At 47.2% G+C, this 19,866-nt stretch overlaps 1 protein-coding gene across 1 annotated transcript; it reads left to right on the top strand.

The window, feature by feature from the left end:
• The first annotated feature begins 13,285 nt into the window (after positions 1-13,285).
• PGLYRP2 (peptidoglycan recognition protein 2) lies at positions 13,286-17,961 on the top strand. The gene is made up of 5 exons (XM_010998904.3): positions 13,286-13,542; positions 14,410-15,504; positions 15,823-16,033; positions 16,687-16,984; positions 17,740-17,961. Exons 1-5 carry the CDS (start codon positions 13,452-13,454, stop codon positions 17,809-17,811), a joined length of 1,767 nt encoding a protein of 588 aa, XP_010997206.3. The 5' UTR covers positions 13,286-13,451; the 3' UTR covers positions 17,812-17,961.
• Positions 17,962-19,866: the final 1,905 nt, after the last annotated feature.

Raw genomic sequence — 19,866 nt, 5'->3', positions numbered from 1 at the left:
AATATTGGCCTATAATTTTCTTTTTTGCAGTGTCTTTGTCTGGTTTTGGTATCAGGACAATGGTGGCCGCATAGAAGGAGTTTGGGACTGTTCCCTCTGCTGCAATTGTTTGGAATAGTTTGAGAATGACAGGTATTCGTTCTTTATATGTTTGGGAAGTCCCCTGTGAAGCCATCCGGTCTTAGACTTTTGTTTGCTGGGAATTTTTTATTGCAAATTCAATTTCACTTCTAGTGATTGTCTCAACTTCTCTGTTTCTTCTTGACTCAGTGTTGGCAGGCTGTATGTTTCAGAAAGAGAGGGGTGGATGAAAGGGAGAGCACTTCCCAGGGAGGAGGAAGACCATAGCGATAAAGACCCAGGTGGAGATGCTTTGGGGTAGGTGGAGGGAGGAGAGGCCCTGGTCCTCAGAAACTAGAGAGGTGGAGACCGTGTTACCCTAGAAATGGGGGCGCTGCTGGGGAGTGTGGGGAGTTCAGAGGACCAAGGTGCAAGGACCTCACCCTCTGGAGGCAGTGCGATGACTCCTCTCCCGCCTAGGCAGAATCCTAGTAATCCAGTCACCCTGGAGAAAGTGCGATGAGTGGTAGGGAACAAGATGATCTTTCTCACCTCTGCCTAGAGTGGCTCAGCCCCCTCGCATCCTCCACACACACCCGTCTCCATTTCCCAATAGTGCAGAGAGGATTAATCTCCACCTCCCTGTACTAGGGCCCAGGGACACAGGATTTGTGAAGTACATGGTAAATGACACTGCTGACATCAAGGATATTTCATTCTGTCCTTGCCTAAGCCAATCAGACTCTGTCTTCCTTTACCTCAGCCAATTAAATGCTCTCCTATCCCTCAGCCCATGAACCTCCAATCCTGTGTCTTACCCAGTTAGACTCTGCTCCCTTCCCCCTCAGTCACTCCTAACCCGCAGCCAATCAGACTCTGCCCTCCCCCCTTCAGCCAATCTGACACTTTCCTGCTTCTCAGACTAGACTCCACCCTCCTGTTCCTTAGCTAAACTACTCATGGAATCCTCAGCCAATCTGACTCCCATCTCCTACTTCCCAGCCAATCAGACTTGTTCTGTCTTTGCACCTAACCAATTACTTCCACCTTCCAGTCCCTCAGCTAATCAGGCTTGGCCCTCCCCCTCCCCACCTCAGCCTGTCAGAAACAACCTTCTTGTCTCTAAGTCAATAAGAATGCCCATTTTAGGAAAAGCCCCCAGTAGACCTGGCTTTGCCAATTACCAGCTCTGTGGTCTGGAGTGCTCTTCTTAGCATCTCTCTGCCTCATTCTTCCGAACTGTAAAAGGAGGGCAGTTATCCTCCTCCCCTCTTAGTGTGGTCCCAAGGCTCCAATTGGAAAAGTGGACTCTCTTCAGGAATATGTTGTATAAATGTGTGTTATTATTATTTCTCCTCCCTCCCTCAAATCCCCTAAAGCCATTGCCTCTGCTGGAGGCAGACCACACTTTCCTGCCAGACCAACTCCTATTCATCCTTCAAAGCCCAGCTGCAGCAGCCCCTCCTCCAGGAGTTTTTCTATGATCCTTTCCCATGCTTTACCCAAGTTCCTAATCTAGGCTCTCCTAGTGGCCCAGTCATGACCATATGGTGCTGAGAGTATCTGGCTGCAATTGCCCCTTGTGGGGACAACAGAACCCAGAGCTGGGAACTTCTTTTGGGGGCCTCAGAGTCTCCCAACATGAGGTGGGCACAGACTATTGGTGCCATTTGAATAGCTGCTGAACTGAGTCTGTGAACAAATCAGTTTTAATGCTGATTATCTGGAGAAGGAGTCCAGAATTGGACTTTGGGGGAATCATTAAATCCCTTAAAAGCATGTGCCAAATTATTAATTCATTTTTTCAAGGGAGAATGGGAGCTACAGATTTCACCAGATTTTGGGGGGAAAAAAGAGGTGGGGGAAGGAGGTGAAGGACTTTGTTTAACAAATTGGAGGCCCACAGAGGGCCAGTGACTTGCCCAAGATCACACAGCCTGGTGGTGGAAACAGAGCCAGAATTTTAATTTCTATGGCCCATCTGAGGGGATTTCTGGGACTTGGATGCCAGGCATGAAAAAAGCCTTCATCTTCATGATCCAATCTAGGAGGAAAGAAAATTCATATTTATAATAAGAAGCCCAGTAGTCATTCAGTTGACAAATATTCATTGAACATTTGAATGCTGCGTGCCAAGCACTGGTCTCAGTCCTGGGGATGCAGCACTGAGAAGGACAAGTCCCTGCCCTCCTGGAGTTTCCATCCAGTCAGAGAGGCAGCAGTAAATAAACAAACGAATAAGATTATGTCTGGTAAGGACCTTAGGAAATAGGATGAGCTCACAGGGAAGGGCTGGGAACCTAATTTAGGGAAGGTGGTCAGAGCTAGGCCTCTGGGAGGAAGTGATGTTTGAGTGATCCCTGTATGATAGGAAGACATGAATAGGAGCATTCCAGGCAAAGTGAACAGCAAGTGCAAAGGTTCTGGGGCTGAATGAGGGTGGCATCCTCAAGAAGCAAGAGGCCAGTGGACTGGAGTGGGGAACCCAGTAGGAGAGGGGATCAGAGGTGGGGAAAGAAGCCAATTGTTAAGGTTCTAGTGTGTGCAAGGCAGAAATGAGAGGGAAGGTGAATGGGTGCCTCAGGGCAGAGGGACCAGCAGAAGCCAATGCTGAGAGGCAAGGAAGTGCCTGGCTCACCCCTGTTTGGGGCACCGGAAGTCACCCTGCCTCTGGCTGTGCTGATATTAACTGTAGAGCAGAAAGAGGGAGTGAGCAGTTTGGGGCAAATGTGACCTCCGCCAGGGAACTAGTTGTTGTCCATGCCACAGGCCACCTCAGGCTGATTCAGCAAGATTCTGTGTTGTCAAAGGTCAATTCCCCAAAGAACAAAGCCACACAGCAGCAAACCCCTCCCCCCCCCACCAGAGCACCTGCCTTAGGGATCTCACCTTACTAGCTTCCAGAGGGGTTAAGCTTCAGGAAACAAAAATGCTTGTAGCGTGGATCTAGCCACCTATTGCTATGTGACTTTTGGTAAGTTACTTCATCCCTTTGCACCTGGGTGGACTACTTTTTGGTTTGATGCATCTGTAAATCAAAGGCTTAATACAGGCTCCGTCCTCTGCCTACATTACCACATTCATTCTCCACATTAAATCAGGGACTCAGATTATAGAGAGGTGGAGCTTCCAAGTATACTTGCCCAATGGGAGTTAAACCCAGATCTGTCAGATTCCAGGGGTGCTGAGGCTATGGGGGTCCCATCCTAAGACCCTCCTTAGCAAATGTCTGGCACTCAGTGGTCACTAAGCAGATAGGAGTTATTCTAATGGTCATTAGCCTCAGGATGGTGTGGCACCAGCTCTCCCAATCTCAGTTTCCTTGGCTGCAAAATGGGGACTTAGAATTCTCTCTTCACTGGCTTTGGGAGGCATCAGAGACATACGGTGTGTGAAAATAAATTGTGGGGTTTGGCAGTTCCTCAAAAAGTTAAACATAGAGTTAACCTCGTGACCCAGCAATTCCACTCCTAGACATAGACCCAAAAGAATTGAAAATTGTACTCAAGCCAATACATGTACATGTGTGTTCATGGCAGCACTATTCACAGTAACCAAAAGTGGAAACAACCCAAATGCCCATCAAATGATGATTGGATAAACAAAATGTCAAATATCTACAGAATGGAATATTATTCAGCCATTAAAAGGAATGAAGCCCTGACACGCTACAGCGTTGAACCGCAAAAACAATATGCTGAGTGAAAGGAGCCAGACATAGAAGGTCACATGATGTATGATTCCACTTAAATGAAATGTCCATAATAGGTAATTCTTAGAGACAGGAAGCAGATTGGTGGTTTCCAGAAGCTGGTAGGGGCAGAGAAAACACAGAGTGATTACTTAATTGGTATGAGGTTTCCATCTTGGGTGATGAAAATGTTTTAGAACTAGATAGAGGTGACGGTTGCACAACACCGTGAATGTACTAAATGCTACTGAATTGTTTGCTTTAAAATGATTTCACGGTACATGATTTTTACCTCAGTCATAAATAAATAACAAATAAATAAGTGGTGGGAAGCAGGTTGATGTGATTTCATATCACCCATTCCTTTGGCACAGTCATGAGATAGATAACATGATTATTCCCGTTTTAGAGATGGAAAAATCAAGGCACAGCATTTGCAGCAACATGGATGGACCTGGAGATTGTCATACTAAGTGAAGTAAGCCATAAAGAGGAAGAAAATTACCATATGATATCACTTACATGTGGAATCTAAAAAAATGAGACAAATGAACTTATTTAAAAAACAGAAACAGACTCACAGATATAGAAGACAAACTTGTGGTTACCGGGGGGAAGTGGGGGTGGAGGGATAATTTGGGAGTTTGGGATTTGCAGATACTAATTACTATATATAAACTAGATACACAGCAAAGTCCCACTATACAGCACAGGGGACTATTTTTTTTCAATACCTTGTAATAGCCTATAATGAAAAAGAATGTGAAAAGGAATATATATATATATATGTATATATGTATAACTGAATCACTATGCTGTGCACCAGAAATTAAAACAACATTATAAACCGACTATATGTCAATTAAAAAGAATTTTTTAACCAAAGCACAGAGAGAAGAGGTGCTCTACCCAGGGAGGGGAAAGCTTGAATTGGACCTGGGGTTCTCTGACCTCAAGCAGACTTCAGTCCTCTGCCTGGGAGCCATGCAGGTGATGGACACCCACAGTGAGGTCACCACCTTTGGAGCACAGGTGACTCAGCAAGAGGGCAGACAAGAACCCAGGAGAGTGGCCAGCTTGACCTGGTTCTTTTCCTCTGGCCAAAGAGAACCCAGCCAGGGAGGCTCAGAGCTAAGGGGCTTTCCTTTGTTCAGGCAGAAAACCTTCTGTTATTGTCACCTCTCTGTGCCCAATCCTGTACTGAATGCCCCAAGAAGACTCAGCCCTGGAGCCAGCACTCCCAGAAGCTCCCAGTCTGAAGAGTATGGAATTTGACACAGACACTTCCAACCTCTCAGTGTCAGGTTTGGAGCTGAGAAAGGCAAGAGGAGAAAGCCTGAGTAGAAGTGAAATCTTCCTGGATTTGGAGGATGGGTTTTGAAGTATGCATAGGAGTCCACCGGGTTAAATGAAAAAGCTTGTATTTTACATGCTCACATACTTTAGTGGTGGGAATGCAAAGTGATAGGAGCCCTGGGGAGGAGAAATTAGTAATATCTGGCAAAATTATATATGCATTTATCCACTTAGAGGGGATATATCCCAATGGTTTTCTTGCAAAAATAAGAAAAGATGAATGCTTTTCATAGCAGCACCATTTAAAATGTCAAAAGATTGGACATAACCCATTTGTCCATCAGTAGGGAATGGTTGAACAAACCGTGGCACCACTACATGATGGAGTACTATGCAGCTGTAAAAAAGGAATGGGAAAGAGTTCTGTGTGCCAAGATGGAAAGATCTCCAAGAAACAGTGTTAAATGGAAAAACAGCCAAGTGGAATATATATATATAAAATACACCATGAAAAAAATGTACATTCTTATTTGAGGGGGAAGGGAAAAAAGCATGATGGGGGTACAGGAATAGAAGCTAGATGTCTCTCTTTATACCTATTTTATAGATTTTATTTTGGAATCATTTAAGAATCTTACATAATTCTAAACTGATATTAGATTGAAAAAAAATAATTCCCTCACTTCACATGCATTAGGATAGCTATTATTAAAAAAGAAAATACTAAGTGTTAATGAGGATGTGGAGAACTTGGAGCCCTGTGCACTGTTGGTGGGAATGTAAAATGGTGCAGCCACTGTGGAAAACAGTATGGAGGCTCCTCAAAAAAGTACACACACGATTATCACGTGATTCTGTAATTCTACTTCTGGGTATAGTCCCAAAAGAAGTGAAAGCAGGAACTTAAATAGATATTTGTACACACATGTTCATAGCAGAACAATTCATAATCATCGTAAGTGAAAACATCCCAAATGTCCATCAGCAGATGAGTGGATAAGCAGAATGTGGTATAGTCATACAATGGATTGTCATTCAGCCCTAAAAAAGAAGGAAACTGTGGTTTATGTTACAAGAGGGATAAATCTCAGACATGTGCTAAGTGAAATAAGCTGGTCACAAAAGACAAATCTTATATGATCCCACTTATATGAGGTCCCTACAGTAGTAAAATTCATAGAGAAAGGAAATGCAATGGTGGTTGTCGGAGGCTGGGGGTGGGGGGTGGAGAGTTAGTGTTTATTCAGGACAGAATTTCAGTTGAGGAAGATGAAAAAGTTCTTGAGATGGATGGTGGTGATGGTTGTATGGGAATGCAGATGTGCTTAACGCCACTGAACTGGACCATAATGGTACTCATTGGAATGACCCAGTTAGCTTAAGTTGCATTTGTCATAATACAAGATTTCAGAGATTTCTTTAATTGGGGGGTGGAAAAATGAGGCCAATTTTGCAATAATAATGGCAATAATAGTAACAGGTTAATAATAATAATTGCAAAAATATAAACCCAGTTATTTGAGATGTTTTCTAATCACACATTGTTTCTCATTGCACGATTAAAATGAATAATCTTATCACAAGGTGTTGTTGCTTTTAAAAAGAAAATCAACTTTCTTTCACCCCCCAAAAAATTCCCTAAAAATCAGATGCTCCAGGTGAGGGATATAACTGTACAAAGTGAAACTATCTCAAGTGACATTTTGGGACAGTAATTTGATGACACATTCCCAATGGGATATACCCAAAGGACAAAAGAAAAAAAAACTTAAACTTTTTTCAGTAATCATATTGTTTAAAATACTGTTTTATGTTTTTTCTGAGACTGACGTGTGCGTATTGTGGAACAAAGGAAATGTCAGTGTCACTGAGAATTTGAATTTTCCTTGCGGGGGAAAAAAATTTATAGGTATAAGGTTTATCAGGCTAAGTAAAGGTCATGTAATCCCAAATATGAATTGGAAGTATCAGTATAAATCCATGATGTATTTTACTTTAAAACAAAATAGTGGGGATTTCCTATTTCTAGCCAATGAAAAGACCTAGAGATAACAATTAACCCACTAGCCATGATCACCCTTGATTGTGGTCTGTTAAGGACCACTTTTCGATCAAAAGGAACAAGGGCCACTTGGAGAAATGGCCCCAGGCTTGTGGCAGGAAATGCACAAGATGTCCCTGGACTACCTTGTTACACGGTAAAGCAAGAAAACTACCTAAGAGCCCAGTCAAAAAACAAAAAAACAAAAAAAAACTCAGGGGTTAGGGAGCGGTACAGCGACTGCTTAGCATGCATGAGATCCTGGGTTCAATCCCCAGTACCTCCATTAAACAAACAAACAACAAACAAACAAAACTAATTACCCTCCCAAAAAATAAAATAAATGTTCTAAAATTGTTTAAATAAGTAAATAAGGAAACCTAGTTACCTTCCCCCCAAAAATGTAATAAAGTTTAAAAAAAAACTCAGGAGTCAAAGAGGCTCCCACTGGCCAAAGAAGGAATAATAATTTGATTATCATTAACAATAAAAACTACAGTATATGCAACCATATTTGACACATTTCATTAATTTAAATCCATAGGTTCATAAATATACAGGGGAAATCTCATTATTTACCTTTGGAGGATGGGAGGAGCCTAGTAATTATTTTGAAAACTAAGAAAGGCAAAGAATCCAGCATTTATTTTGCCTTTTTCATGTGGATGGTACCACTGGATAACCAAATGGTAGATGAGAGGATGTTTTTCTTTCCAACAGTATCCTGGCTAATAAATGAAGAAGGAATCATATCAATATCACTCTGTTGTAGCTGCTAATGAATTAATGGATCTAGGCAATGATCATCAAAGGCAGATAACATGTGGGTGGAAGTTATAAAAGAATTAAGATGGCTCATGAGTTGACATGTGTCAACTGGATGATATTCATGGGGGTTCATTATACAATGCTCTCTACTTTCACTGTTTGAAATTTTCTGTTTAGAAAAAAAGAACGTTAAGAGCCCTTTGCCCTGTGTCATTCTCTCAAAGCAGGGTACTGAGAGCTAGGAGCCCACAGCGCTCTGTAAATATTTCCCAGGAAGTGCCAATATCTGGTCTCATTTACCTCCCACACATTCTTGGCCTCTAGCATACCACCGAGGGCTGAGCTCACAATTTCACTACAATATCCAGTGTCCTCAGTTACAAAATTCCCTCCTCTCCAGTTCCAGGTGTTGAGAGATTAAATCTCACCTCTCTTCTCTCAGCAAATTGCAACTGAAGTCAACTTCTGCCTGCTGAGAAATAGCACCAGCTGGAGGCTGTGAGGTCGATTGCTCACACCAGGAGTTGCCTTTCCCTTTGGCGAAAGAGGTCCAACCAATTTTGGGGGCTGGCCTATTCCAGATTTAATGATTTGGCTGTGATTTCAGACTGGCTCGAAGCCCAGCCCTAAGGCCCCCCTAATTGCTGAGGGGCCGGGGCCAATAGGGAAGCCTTAGCTTGGAGGAGTGCCCCAGATACAAAAATAATACATGACTGTGAGTCTGGATTCATCCAGGATGTGGCAGTCTGTCCATTATGGATTATCCTGTGGGCTGAACCTCTGCTGGCGAAGCTGGGCAAGGTGTGCAGATCAGCAGAAATCTCTCTGCTCACTGAATGCTCTCCACATGCTGGCCTGGTCCTAAGCACTCTGTACATATCTCCTTGTTTAACTCATAATAATGAGGTTGTTACTATTCTCCCATTTTAGAGATGTGCAAAATGAGGGCTAGAGATTAAGCCACTTTATCTAGCTAGTAAGCAACAGAGTAAGAATATGAATCCAGGTGGGCTGGTTCAGCAGGGGTCAGCAAACTTTAATAAAAGGCCACATGAATCCAAATGAAAGGAAATCAATACCCCAAAATTTATCTGCACCCCATGTTTATTGCAGCATTATTTACTATAGCCAAGACAGGGAAACAACCTAAGTACTGCTCAATGGATAAAGAACATGTGAAATATATATACATATACAATACACATACTATATATATTATACAATACATATATAATACATGTATATATATACAATATACAATATATGTACGTATATTATATATGTGTATATAATATATGTATCAAATATGTGTACATATGCACAATAAACATATATAAATATATATACACAATTCGGTCATAAAAAATAAGGAAGTCTTGCCATTTGCAACAACATGAATGGAAGTTGAGGGCATTATGCTAAGTAAAATAAGTCAGAGAACGAAAGACAAATACTGTAATGCCTCACTGATATGTGGCATCTAAAAAGAAAAAAATGAATTCATAGAAACAGAGAGTAGAATGGTAGTTGCCAAAGGCTGGAGGTGGGGGAAATGGGTAGATACTTGTCAAAGGGTACAGACTTCTAGTTAGTTACAAGATAAGTAAGTTCTAAGAATCTGCTGTGCAGCATGGTGACTGTAGTCAGCAGTCCTGTATACTTGAAAGTTGCTGAGAGATCTTAAGAGTTCTTACCACACCCAAAGAAAGGTAACTATGTGAGGTGAAGTGATGGATGTGTTAACTAACCTTACTGTGGTAATCATTTTGCAACATATACATGTATCAAATCATCACATGACACACTTTAAACTTACACAATGTGATAAGTCAATTATATCTCCATAAACCTGGGGGTGGAGGACCACACAGTAAATATTTTCAACATTGCAGCACAGATGGTCTCCACCACAATGACTCAACTCTGCCATTATAGCATGAAAACACTCAGACAATATGTAACAAGTGAGAGAAGATGTATTCCAATAAACCTTCATTTTACATAGACAAATTGTGCTACAACCATCCAATGGAATAGTATTTAGCCATAAAAAGGAATGGTTCATAATAAAAAGCAACTGACCCGGCAAGCAGTGGGTAGAGCTCAGTGGTAGAGTGCATGCTTAGCATGTACGAGGTCCTGGGTTCAATCCCCAGTACCTCCATTAAATAAATAAATAAAATGAAAACAAATAAATCTAATTACCTCCTCCTACAAAAACAATTTTTAAAAATTTTTTAAAAGTACCTGATTCATGTTACAATGTGGGTGAACCTTAAAAACACTATGCTCAATGAGAAACAAAAGCTGAACACAAATAGTCACATATTGTATGATTCCATTTATATGAAATATCCAGAATAGGTAAATCCACAAAGACAGAGAGCAGATTGGCGACTGTCAAGGGCTATTAGATGATGGGAAGTGACTGCTAAATGGGTACAGGGTTTTATATTGGGGTGATGAAAATTTTGGAACTAGATTAGATATAGGTGACAGTTGTACAACATCGTAAATATACTAAATGCCACAGAATCATGCACTTTTAAATGGGTCATTTTATATTAGATGAATTTCACCTTGGAAAAAAATTTTAAAACATTGTTTACAGAAACAGGGGCACTGTGGTTTAATTTGTGGGGGAGGGAGGTAATTAGCTTTATTTATTTATTAACTTTAATTTTTTTAACCAAGATACTGGGGATTGAACCTAGGACCTTGTGCATGCTAAGCTTGCGCTCTACTGCTGAGCTATATCCTCCCCCCACCCCAACTCCTGCTTTAGAATATCTCTTAAGTAAACCCAGAGCTGAATAAAAACCATGTGAACATATAAAATCTTATCTCAGAACCCCACCCACAACAGTTTTTATTATTATTATTATCAGGGTCCTCATTATTACCATTACTGTTACCGAAGTGAATGTTATTAACTCTGATCTGGGCCCCCAGTCCAGCCCTGCCCCAAGTTCCTTTTCCTCTGGCCTCTGGCTTTGATCCCAGCCTCACTTCTGATCCAGAGCCTAGGGCTTTGCCTGTCTGTGTCCATACTACCTCCATTAGAGATGTTCCCAGGCCCTGGGTACTCTCATAAGACCCCTGGTCTGTTTGCAGCCTGGAGAGAACTTGACCAGCCCTGGCAGGTGGGCCTCATGAGGTGGGAAGGAAGCAGGAGTGGTGGATGACTCATCATGGCAATCCCAGCCTCTGTGCTGCCTCCCAGGCCCAGCCCAGATGAGGAGCCTCGATGTGTGGGTATCTGCATGTGTGTGTTTCAGAGCCTGACCTCAGGCTGACCCCACATTCTTAATCAGGTCTTTTGTGCACTCAGCAGTCCCTCCCTGCTACCCACCTGGTCCCTGGACTGTGGGGGGCATTTCTGGGCACCCCAAGGGAATTCAGTATCTCTTACTCTGGGGGAGATGGAACCAGAGAAAATGGAGGCCTTATATAGATAGATCTGGGTCAGAGGGAGGAATCCCGAGCTAGGGAGCCAGGATAGGGAAAGTGGGGAGCCATGGGGGCAATCAGGGAGGCTTCCTGGAGGAAAGGTCCTACCCCAGAAGATCCCAAATCCCAGATAGACCTTACGGGAAATGCTGACTGGCCCTAACATGTCCTTGGTTCCAACACAACCCACCTCCTACCACCAAATTCAAGCTTCAAAAGGCTATCAAGGCATCTGGCTGGCCCAAGAATTACTGGGTGTGTAGTTGCTTTGTAGTCGGTCCACAAACTTTTCCGCAACGTGAAGGGTCATAATTACTCTGACACTGACCTAGCGACAGGAGGGTGAAAACACGCACTGGGCTGGCAGCCCTCTCCAGATTCTAGCTATATGATCTTAAGCAAGTTACCTCTCTGAGCTCACCCTCCTGCAGCATAGAATGGGCATAAATGGGTTATTAAATAAAATTGCAAGGGTCCCCCACATCCACAATCAGTGGGAGAATCTGAGGGACAAACCCAGGGTCCATGATGCCATATCACGGTCATTCCCAGACCAAGTGGACATTAGACGGGGGATCTCACGTGACAGTCACCCCACCCTATCCTGGGGGCTCCCCTCTGGTGGATGCCGGGCCTGGACAAAGATAAAGCAAGTGAGGCACAAAGATAGGATCGGAATTTCTGATTTTTCCTTCTACCTCTGGCTCCAAAGTGTCTCCGCAATCACTGTCGCTGATCCTATCTTTACTAAAATGCTGAAATTTTGTTCAACCTGAATTTTTTTCTATTTTTTGAGGGTTAGCACTTTTTAACAAGCACATATTTTTTGTATGTGTTTTAGTCTTTTAAAACATTGCATTAAAATATGATTTATCTTGATGACTGAGATTTTCAGCACTGCCTTAAATTTTATGCCCTCACTTTCCTCTCTTCATTCCTTCCCCGGGTGAGCAGAACACACAGCCCACATCCTCCACGTGGTTCTTCCAGGCAGAGCTCCCGTCCCCATATCCTCAGAAACTGGAGATTTCCTCAGAATCTCCTGGGGAGTAGCCTCTATTCGCTCCCTCCCTCAGCACCCAACTCCCTGAGCCCCCACGGTGTGCCCAGATCTTTGCTGGGCTATGCTGGGTGCCCAGAAAGAGGACAATCAATAACTGAGCAGGGTCCCTGGGGATTCCCAGGCCTGGCTCAGCCTGGGCATTCCCGGGCCCTCCCAGGGCCCGCCCTGTGTTGAATGCCCCGTCTGGTGGGTCTCTTGGAAACTCCCTGGGCGAGTTTCGAGATGGGAGGCCCACAGGGAAGCAATTTACACGGCAACACCAGCCACGTTGAGCCCATCCCACCTGACGCTGGATAAAGGGGAGGAGGGCTCTCTTCAGCAAGACTTGGCCACGGGCACCAGAGGAAGAGGGAGGACCCCCCACACTGCCAAGCCAGGTGAGCCTAGAAGTCAGCGCTGGGGGCAAAGCCCACGTCCCGAATGCCCCGGCCCAATCCCTGCTCTCAGCTACCTCTGGTGGCTGGGGATCCGGAGCTGGAACGGGATGAGAGGTGACACTTCCGGGTCCCCCCATGCTCAGAGCAGACTTCAGCAAAAACAACCCTCGGTCTTGGTCTCTGCAACCTTCCTCTCCCTGAGGCTGACGTGCTGGCAGCAAAGAAGGCAGGAGGCAGAGCCGACTTCAGGCCTCTCCTCTCTCCACTCTCAACACAGCTCGTCTTACCAGTTGGGCAGGCAACTGAGAGTCCCCCCTGGTGGCCAGCAGCAGCTACACAACTATCACCGTAGGGAAGGGGTAGGACTTGCCGGATTGGCCTCAGTCTACTTCTCTTGGGGAGTAGACAGAGTTTGCTAGAGTCTGAACTACCTGGTTTTCAGGCCACCCTTAGAATGGGCTTGGCTTACTGACCCTTGACCTCAGTCTGGGAGGGACGGGATAGGATGGGGGAGCCCCTGAGACCCAGATGACATTGAGCCAGGGCACTCTGTACCTACACCCCCACTGCTTCCTGTCCACAAGCCGGCCAAGGGGCAGCCGTGTCACTCACTGCTGGACTTTGACAGTAGCCAAAGGCACTACTCAGTTCTCCATGCCTGTCTCCTTCAAGCTCTGCCGAGGTCTCCGCTGAGGTCAACTGGATATGTCCCCTGGACACTGGAAGTCCACAATGGTGGTCCAGGGTATCCTCTGGATCCTGTACGGAGTGCTGCTGCAGCCGGAGCCAGGGACAGGTGGGTTAGAAGGCAGAGGCCTGGGGCCAGGACTCTCAGTTCAGCAAAAGTATACTGCTGTCCCTTTTCGTCCAGCCCTGTACAGGGTGAGGCTGGATCCAGGGGGTCTCAGTCTCAACGAATCTTCAGTCTGGGGACACAGATGCTCCCAGCCCCATAGGATGAGGGCACTAGTTGGGGGGAAGAAACTGGGGACAGAAGAATGAAAACCAGAGGGGACATAGGACAGGAGGAAGAAGAATTTTACTTGATGGTGAAGCAAGAAGGGACATTTTAGACAAAGAGAAGAAAATAGTTATAGCGGGATTACTGTGTGAGCTGTCTGGAGAGGAACCTGGATTCTAGCAGACAGCAGAGTGTGAGGATTAAGTCTTTCTGTGTTCAAATCGTGCCTCTGTCACTTCCTAGCTGTGTGATCTTAGGTGGGTAATTTTACCTCTCCATGCTCATAGGGTCCTTGTGAAGATTAAATAGATTCAGTTATATAAGGCACCTAGAATAGTGCCTGGCACATAGTAAATGTTTAATAAATGTTAATTATTACTCAACAACACACCCAGCTCTGAGCCCAGCACTCCTAGGTTCTATGTTCTCCACAAGGCAATCTTACAATGCCAACCTGGCCATGTCTCTCTCTCTCTCTCCCCTGCTCATGAACCTGCCATGGTTCCCCAGTGCTCACTGATAGTCTACACTCCTTAACCCATTGTCTGTGCCTCAGTTTCCTCACCTATATGGGGACGGGGTGGAACATCACAAGGTTGTCCAGTGGAGGCTGGGGGCATTGAGCAGATGTGGGAGCAGCAGGGGGAGGCTCAGAAACAGGTGGTGCTGGGCTGCTGGGCTAACGCCACCCCCCTCCTGCAGCAACCATGCGCCTGCTCATGGACTCCATCATCCAGGCCCTGGCTGAGCTCGAGCACAAGGCACCAGCCACAGAGGCCAGCTACACTGCCTCTGCATGGCTGTTGTCAGCCCAGGACTCAGGCTCCCACGATCCCCTCCGTCGCTTCCTGCTGGAGGGGCAGACCCTCAAGACCATCAAGCTGGATCTGCCTTCACTGAGCCCAGAGCTTCAGGGCCTGATTGAGGAGGTGGCCAGACACAGTGTGCAAGATGGGAAGGAATACGGGGTGGTGCTGGCACCCGATGGCTCAACGGTGGCTGTGGAGCCCCTTCTGGCAGGGCTGGAGGCAGGGCTGCAGGGGCCCAGAGTTGTAAACCTGCCCTTGGACAGCACAGCCACCCCTCCAAGTGCTGATACCACCTTTCCAGACATTGGAGCCATGGTTCCTGATGTAAGAGCCACCTCCCCAGGACTCAGGGGTGTCTCTCCAGATGCCACTTTTGCAGATGTTGGAGCCATGTCTCCAAATGATAGAGCCGCAGATCTAGATGTAGGAGATATCTCGCCAGATATTAGACCTGACCAAGCCTCCTCGCCAGATACTAAAGCCAACCCCCCGACCACCATAGACAGCCTCCTTGTGGTCACCCTGGCCAGAGACTTGGGCCTGAACTTCCTCCAGGGCCCCCACACTCAGAGCCATTCAGGATTGGGAACTGAGGGCTGCTGGGACCAGCTCTCTGTTCCCCGGACCTTCACGCTCCTGGACCCTGAGGCATCACCCCTCACCACCGCCTTCCTCAATGGTGCCCTGGATGGGGCCCTCCTTGGAGACTACTTGAGCCAGGCCCCAGAGCCCCGGCCACCCCTCAGTCACCTGCTGAGCCAGTACTATGGAGCCGGGGTAGCTGGAGACCCAGGACTTCGCAGCAACTACCGACGGCAGAACGGAGCTGCTCTGACTTTGGCCCCTGCTCTGACCCAGCAGGTATGGGGGGCCCTCATCCTGCTACAGAGGCTGGAGCCAGTACACCCTCAGCTGCAGGGAATGAGCCAAGAGCAGCTGGCGCAGGTGGCCACCCATGCTACCAAGGAGTTCACTGAGGCCTTCCTAGGTGAGCAGGGTCCCCACCCACTGTGATGGTCCTTCTCGCAGATACCGACATTCTTAGTGCGGATAGGTCAGGGGGATCTAGGACTGGTGGATTCCAGAGCCGGCAATGAGGGCTTTGGCTAGGAGGCCATCAGGACTAGGATGCTGTTGGATACAGTTAAGTTAGATCCCAATGGGGGCCAGTGTCGTCCTGAGATTGAACTGTCCCCAAATCCGGGAGGAAGCTGGAGGGATGGTCCTTATGTGCGCTCTACTGCGGGAGCAGGAGGCAGGCAGAGAAACGCTTGCTGACCCCCGCCCTGGACTTCCTTCCCCGCAGGGTGCCCGGCCATCCTCCCGCGTTGCCGCTGGGGCGCGGCGCCGTATCGGGGCCGCCCGACGCCGCTGCAGCTGCCGCTCGCGTTCTTGTATGTACATCACACATACGTGCCCTCGCCACCTTGCACGGACTTCCTGCGCTGTGCCGCCAACATGCGCTCTATGCAGCTCTTCCACCAGGATACGCGCGGCTGGGACGACATCGGCTACAGGTAGGTGGGAACCCGCCTCCAGGGCGCTCGCAGCGAGGAAGATGTGTTGGTGCGCGGGTAGAGCCCTGGTGGGCGGAGCCTGACGCAGAGGGCCGGGTTTGGGCAGGAGCAAAGCTGGCAAAAAGGAGGAGGGTTTTGGGCTGGGTGGAGCCAAAGTGGTGAGGGGGCGTGTCCTAGACTACAACTGGGGCCTTCAAAGGGACCAGAAATAGCTGAACAGTGGGACTCTTGAGCCCGGGGTGGGAACTTGGGAAGAAGTCTGGCTTGTGAGAGGAGCAGGACTTTGGTAGGGGCTGGGTCTGGGACGGGGCAGTGATGGAATATGACTAAAAGGGAAAAGGGCTCTGAATTGGTCAGGAGCTGAACTTGAGACAATGAGAAGAGGACTGGACAGAAAGGGACTTAGCCAATGTTGAGGGGCAGATCCAGAGAAATGGGACGGTTTCTGGGGTGGCATTTGGTGGCAGAGTGAGTAGGACAAGGTTGAACGGGGTAGTCAGTGCGACCTCGCGGAACTTGGGGTGGCGCCCTTGGCACAGGTGTGGAAACTGGAGTAGAAGGCCAAATGAGGAGCGGGACCTCCCTCACGGAGGGAGCCAAGCGCGTCACTCACTCCCTCAGGAGTGGTGCCAGCTTCCCTCTCTCCTCCGCAGTTTCGTGGTGGGCTCAGACGGCTACGTGTATGAGGGCCGCGGCTGGTACTGGGTGGGTGCACACACCCGCGGCTACAACTCCCGCGGCTTCGGCGTGGCCTTAATAGGCAACTACACCGCGGAGCTGCCGGCCGAGTCCGCGCTGCGCGCGGTGCGTGACGAGCTTCCGCGCTGCGCTGTGCGCGCCGGCCTCCTGCGGCCAGACTACATGATGCTCGGCCACCGCCAGCTCGTGCACACAGACTGCCCTGGAGAAGCGCTTTTCAACCTGCTGCGTATGTGGCCGCACTTCAACACGGTGAGCCTCCATGCCTGTACTACCTCGACCTGCGGCTCATCTGTCCACACAAGCCTCAGGGCAGCCCCTGACCCCTGCCTGCCCGCCTAACCTTGGCAAGCCCCTGATGCATTCCTGTAACCCTGTGCCCACAGCCTCGGCCAGGCCCCTGAACTCCTTTGCAGCCCGTCTACTCAGGCAGTCTAGTCCCAGACTTCAGTCATTCTGCTCGAAACATAGCCTACCCACTCCGCCCCTCTGCCTGCACAACCTCATCCCAGACACCCTACCCTGCCCTCACCCCTGCCTGCTACCCAAAGGCTCCCTGTACACACAACACTGACCCAGCCTGTGAGCCTCTACAGAAAACCCCTTTGCCTGCACAACCTCTGTCCAGCCCCTAACCCTGTGTTGTAGTCCTCTGCCCAGACCATCTCAGCCCTGAGGATGTTTGCTCAGTCCCAGCCCCCCTGACCCCTGATGACAACTCTTATGCTGGAGCAATCTAGGCCCAGTCAGCACAATCTCAGCCTGACGACCCCAGCCAACCCCTGACTTTGATCATCAAAACACCTCTATAAGCACCCCTGTACAATCTGGTGGTGCTACCTTCCCACTGCCTCTCTGTTTCATTAAGCTGACCTGCAGTTGGAGATGTACCCACTCCCTCACTTTGGGCCCCTGTCCTCTTAACCACCCAGGTTCCCATAACGAAGAAGGCAGACCCAGCTCCACTACCTCCCCACCAAACCTCACACTCCCTTGTCTTTTTTTAGAATGTGAAACCAAGAACTTCCCGGAGGGCCTCCAGGAGATCCAAGAGGAAGCCACCTCCAATGATCCTCTAGTCACAGACTTCCAATAAAGAGACCATGGGAGATTTGCAAATATTAACTACTATATGTAAAATAAATAAAAAACAAATTTCTTCTGTATAATGAGGGAACTATATGCAATATCTTGTAGTAACCTATAATAAAAAAGAATATGAAAATGAATATATATGTATATGTACGACTGAAACATTATGCTGTACACCAGAAATTGACACATTGTAACTGACTATACTTTAATTTTAAAAAAGAGTAAGAGAGACCATGGGAAGAACATCTGTGTCCATGCATCTTCTGCATCCGCACTTTCTATCTTAGTTTGGCCCAGAAGCAGCCCATGGGGCAAGAATCCCAGTGCAAGTAGTTTGTCTGGGCGGTGATCCCAGAACGTATCAGCTGGGGAACAAGGAAACGACACAAGGAACAGAAGGCAGCTGAGAAAGGGTGCTTTATCAGGCATGTTGCTATGGGAGGCACGTGGCGCTCAATCCCACTGGGGACTTCTTGGGGATAGTATCAGGCATGCATCTCAGAGTCATCCCACCCAAAGGGCAAGGGAGCTAGAGTATTGATCCTCCAACTTCCATACTCATTGGCTGAGGGCTGCTTTCAGGGAGGTGTTATTTTGCTGGCACTTTGGGGCTGTTTGTTGCAGGGGCAGTGTGGACCCCATCTATTTCAGAAAGTCCTCCAGCAAAAAATGCAGGGAGTTGGGAGTGGGGCCAGTATGCAGTGAGGTGGTAAAGGCTCCAAGACATGGCAGCACACGGGGAGACTACCTGTGTGTGCACTGAGTGGACTGAGTGTGGTATGAATGACTGGGCATATCCAAGGTGTGTGCACCTGTGTGAACACAGCCAGCTCCAGGAGAAGGGTTTTTCTCCCTTACTGAAGGCTCTCTTCATCAGGACAGGTTATAGAATGTTCGAGGCCCAGTGCAAAATGAAAATTCAAGGCCCCTTGTCCAAAAAACAAGAAATTCAAGACAGCAACAGCAGAGCATTAAATCAAGTGCAGTGCAGAGCCCTTCTGAGCATGGGGTCCTGCGTGACCACAAAGGTCACATGCCCATGAAAGCAGTCCTACCCACCCCACCCCATGGCTTCTGGTCACCCTTGCTTTTGCACAAACTATTCCTTCTACCCGGCACACTTGTCCCATGACCAGCTCTTCTCATGCTTTAGGTCACAAATTCCACCTCCTCAGGGAGGCTCTCCTGGATTTTTTCAGCTCAAAATGCAGCCTCTATTCCAGCCTGTCTCTTCTCTTCCAAGTACTCCTCACCAGCTAAAAATATCCTGCGTTCATACTCAGAATTTGTCTCCTTCGCTGGACTGTGAACTCCAGGAGGGCAGGAACCAAGTTTGTTTAGTTCCCCATGGCTTCTCTAGCGCCTAGCACACAGTAGGCATTCAGGAAACATTTTGAACAAAGGCTCCCATTATGAACATTCTGAAACCGATATTATCATCTTGTACAAATAAGGAAACCAAGGCTCAGAGAGAGGAAGTGAGTTGCCTGAGGTCACATAGTGAGGGAGCAGCAGCTGGCACTCAAACCCACCCTTGGACCAGTGGGCCAGAGTTCGTTCTACTGACTCTCGTGTTAACTCACTTATTCCTCAAAACAGCATTGGGCCACCTCTTTTTTCAAGTAAATACTTTCTGAAGTATAACAGAGAGACAGGAAAGGGCACCAAAATGTACAGCTCAATGAATTTTCACAGCAGAACACACCCATGTAACCAGCACCCAGCTTAAGAAAAAAAAGATGTTAAAATTTATATTGTGTGAATTTCCCCTCAATTGAAAACACCATGATCAGCTCTCAGAAGCCTCCCTCAGGCTCTCCCACTCTGTCCCCAAGCCCTAGCCCCTCCAAAGAAAACCAATACCCTTACTTGTTATACACAGTTTTGCCTGCTTTGGAACTTCATATAAATGGAACTGCACTGTTTTACTCTTCATTGTTTGTGTGGGTTTTTTTCTCAGCATTGTTTTTGATTCATCTGAGTCCAATCATTTTTATTGCTGCATAATATTCCACTGTGTGAAGAAACCACAATTTAAC

The sequence above is a fragment of the Camelus dromedarius genome, chromosome 27, assembly GCF_036321535.1.
Source record: "Camelus dromedarius isolate mCamDro1 chromosome 27, mCamDro1.pat, whole genome shotgun sequence".
NCBI lineage: Eukaryota > Metazoa > Chordata > Mammalia > Artiodactyla > Camelidae > Camelus > Camelus dromedarius.
This window is presented reverse-complemented; position numbering and strand designations above follow the sequence as displayed.